At 38.6% G+C, this 3,380-nt stretch overlaps 1 protein-coding gene across 1 annotated transcript; it reads left to right on the plus strand.

Annotated features, from left to right (window-relative positions):
• The first annotated feature begins 1,358 nt into the window (after window positions 1-1,358).
• On the plus strand, window positions 1,359-3,075 carry LOC134248102 (uncharacterized). The gene has a single exon (XM_062730524.1). The coding sequence runs from the start codon at window positions 1,390-1,392 to the stop codon at window positions 3,028-3,030; it is 1,641 nt and encodes a 546-aa protein (XP_062586508.1). The 5' UTR covers window positions 1,359-1,389; the 3' UTR covers window positions 3,031-3,075.
• Window positions 3,076-3,380: the final 305 nt, after the last annotated feature.

Raw genomic sequence — 3,380 nt, forward strand, 5'->3', positions numbered from 1 at the left:
TTCTAAATTATTTTAAAGTAAATCTCTCTCTATATATAAAAGTTGATCTAGATAGCCAAGGTATTTAAATTACATGGCCTGGTAACAGGTAAATGTTCAGAATGAAGACGAGGAAATAAACTATGTACGGACTTATCGGGATACCATATTGGATTAAGAGGTGAGAAAGGATCATATTTAGGAAATTTAACATATTGCAAGACATTTCCAGATGTTATTTTTGATCTCAAGTCTAGTACATATATAATACATTTGATGAAATGCACGAGAGACCATTGAGTCAAATGCTGACTGACGTTTTTCATACCAATTGTTAGTCCATTATTTATACACTGAATTGACGACGGATTTTATCCGTTATTTCCTGATCATGACAACGAGCACACGGTGGGTGTGACCAGTCGGCAGGGGATGCTCACTCCTCCATGGCCCTTGATCCCTCCTCTGATGTTTCGGAGGTCCGCGTTTGCTCTGCTCTTATATTGTATATTGTTTAATGGACGTGGAGATTGATTGATTGATTGTATATTGTTTAACGTCCCTCTTGAGAATTTTTCACTCATATGGAGACGTCACCGTATGCCGGTGAAGGGCTTCAAATTTAGACCTAGACTCGGCACTCAGGGCCATTGAGCAGTGAGGGTTCTTTATCGTGCCAGCGCCTACCGTGACACGGGACCTACGTTTTTAAGGTCATATCCGAAAGACCCGTGACTTTCACTTCTAGTGCCGAGCGCTTGGCGAAGGAAGAGTCACTACCTTTGTTTACGACTTAGGTATGACGCGGCGCCGCGAACGAGAATCGAACCCAGGCCTCCCGATCACGAAGCGAACGCTCTACAACTAGGCTACCGTGACCGGTGACGTGGACATTGAATACTGTTCGTTATTTCCATATACTGTATACAGGGTTATTTTCGCCCCGTGTTATTTTCGTCCGTCGGCACTTAAAACTATTGTGCCCCGTTTTAAATTTGACCAGTTATAGTTTTGTTTAAGAAATTATGCTGTGAAATTTGAGTTCGCACCGTTTTAAATTCGCCCAATCAGGAAAAGGGGCGAAAGGGGCGAAAATTAAACGGGGACGAAAATTCACCTGTATACAGTACCAGTTTTGATCATAATATATAAATTGCTTTTACTGTTATAAAATTTTAAAATTTCTGCCAAATTTATATCTTCAAACATAAGAAAAGTTAACATGGCATTTTAAAACTACAAATAGATTATTCCTGTTATTTCTAAACTGACTTTGTCTTACATTTTCACTAACAAAATATAACGCTGATATTGTTTTTATTTAAATTGTGAAACATTTCTGTAGTTGATGACCCGTGCCTCCATTTACTTCATACAGGGTCATCTGGTTTTTTAACCCTAACCCCAGTGATGGACCCCCAGGACAGAGCTCAAGTACTCCTCTGTGACCTGTGTCAAAGAGCTGCATTACAGAGTCATTGTGAACTTTGTCAGATTAACCTGTGTAAGGCCTGTGTAGGAGAGCATCTCTCTGATTTATCCAAAAGACACAATGTTGTACCATACAAACACAGAACTTCTCCTTCTAACGGTAACTACCCAAAATGTCCAAACCACAACCAGAAACAGTGTGAACTTTATTGTGAGAAATGTGACATTCATGTCTGCTCTACCTGCATCTCCTCTGATAAACATCATGAACATAAATTAGTAGAAATATTAAAGAAACCAAACTTCATTAAAGAAATTTTGAACAATGATTTGAAAGAACTAGAAAAAAGAATACTTCCAACATATGAAGAAATTGCATCAAATTTAAACTCGCAAAAACCTAGCTTCGAAGAACATTATGAGAAACTGACAACAGCTGTCACCAAACAAGGAGAAGACTGTCACAGAGAAATTAACATCATTGTCAACAAACAGAAATCTGAAATTGATGAGATGAAAACTGAACACCTGGCTACTCTAAATAAACAGGAAAATGAAGTCAAGAAGATTATTTATGATGTAAAACAGTGCATACATGATCTGAAGAAATTATTGGATTCAAATGATGTCTCCCTAGCCTCTGCATACAAATCCAGGAATGCTGAATTCAGACGTTTACCTCCTACATTCAATGTTTCATTACCAAGTTTCTCTCTTCATCAAATCAACACAGAACAACTCCATCAAATGTTTGGTTCTCTGTCAGCATTATCCATTACAACAGAAGAACATGGCTACACAAGGAAGACATCAAAAGCTGAAACCTATCCTTCAGTCAAACCACCGCTTGATGAACCAGAGCTTATCACCACCATAGACACTGGGTATAACATACTATACAGTGTTACCTGTCTCAGTGATGAAGAAATCTGGACACGTGGAGAAGACAAAATCATGATGCTCTACAACCTCCAGGGCAAACAACTGAAGTCAATCAAAACCAAATCTGGGAACATACCATGTGACATAGCAGTGACAAGGAGTGGAGATCTAGTTTATACTGACCCTCGTACAAGAACTGTAAACATAGTGAAGAATAAACAGATTCAGGAATTGATCAGACTACAGGGGTGGACACCTTACTATGTCTGTAGTACCTCCTCTGGTGACCTCCTGGTTATCATGAATAGTGATGATGAAAAACAATCAAAAGTTATCCGTTACTCTGGTTCCACAGAGAAACAAACCATTCAGTATGATAGTGAAGGTGAACCTCTATATTCATGTGGAGACCTTAAATACATCAGTGAGAATAGGAACCTGGATATCTGTGTAGCTGACTTTGAAGCCCATGCAATAGTGGTGGTTAATCAGGCAGGAAAACTACGATTTAGATACATCAAGAAATCATTTTATCTATGTGGTATCACAACAGACAGCCAGAGTCAGATCCTGACAGCAGACAATAACAACAACTGTATCCACATCCTAGATCAGGACGGACAGTTCCTCCGTTACATTGATAACTTTGATCCATGTGGTTTATGTGTAGACACCAAAGACAACCTCTTTGTGGCTGAGTTTAACAGCGGTAAAGTTAAGAAAATCAAATACATGTAAACATTATGTTTAAATAATGACATGTTTGTGATAGAATGTTTTCCAGTAGCCAAAATCACAAGACGTAGATTAATGCAGGTTCACTTTCTAGTGCTCATGTGTGTGTGTAAAAATATTTTCAACTAGAGCCGAGCTCGTCTGAGCTGTGGACAGGAAGTGACGACCTTGGGTCAAGGTCACTTCACTTTCTTATAAGAACAACCTCTATTCTCAGGATGGTCCTCTTGTGACTCTTATTTATAAAGTTATGCTTGAACATTTTTTCTCTCTGTCAGTGACCTTGATTTGCCTTCAACAAGGTCATGACACAACTTCTAATTATAAATAATCTATGTTTTAAGTACAAGCCT

Source organism: Saccostrea cucullata, unplaced genomic scaffold (assembly GCF_032062105.1).
Source record: "Saccostrea cucullata isolate Sc308-1 unplaced genomic scaffold, CSIRO_AGI_Scuc_v1 ctg5655, whole genome shotgun sequence".
NCBI lineage: Eukaryota > Metazoa > Mollusca > Bivalvia > Ostreida > Ostreidae > Saccostrea > Saccostrea cuccullata.

What these genes read in the sequence shown, in the direction of transcription:
- LOC134248102 (XM_062730524.1), top strand. Translation starts at nt 1,390, where the DNA reads ATGGACCCCCAGGACAGAGCTCAAGTACTCCTCTGTGACCTGTGTCAA.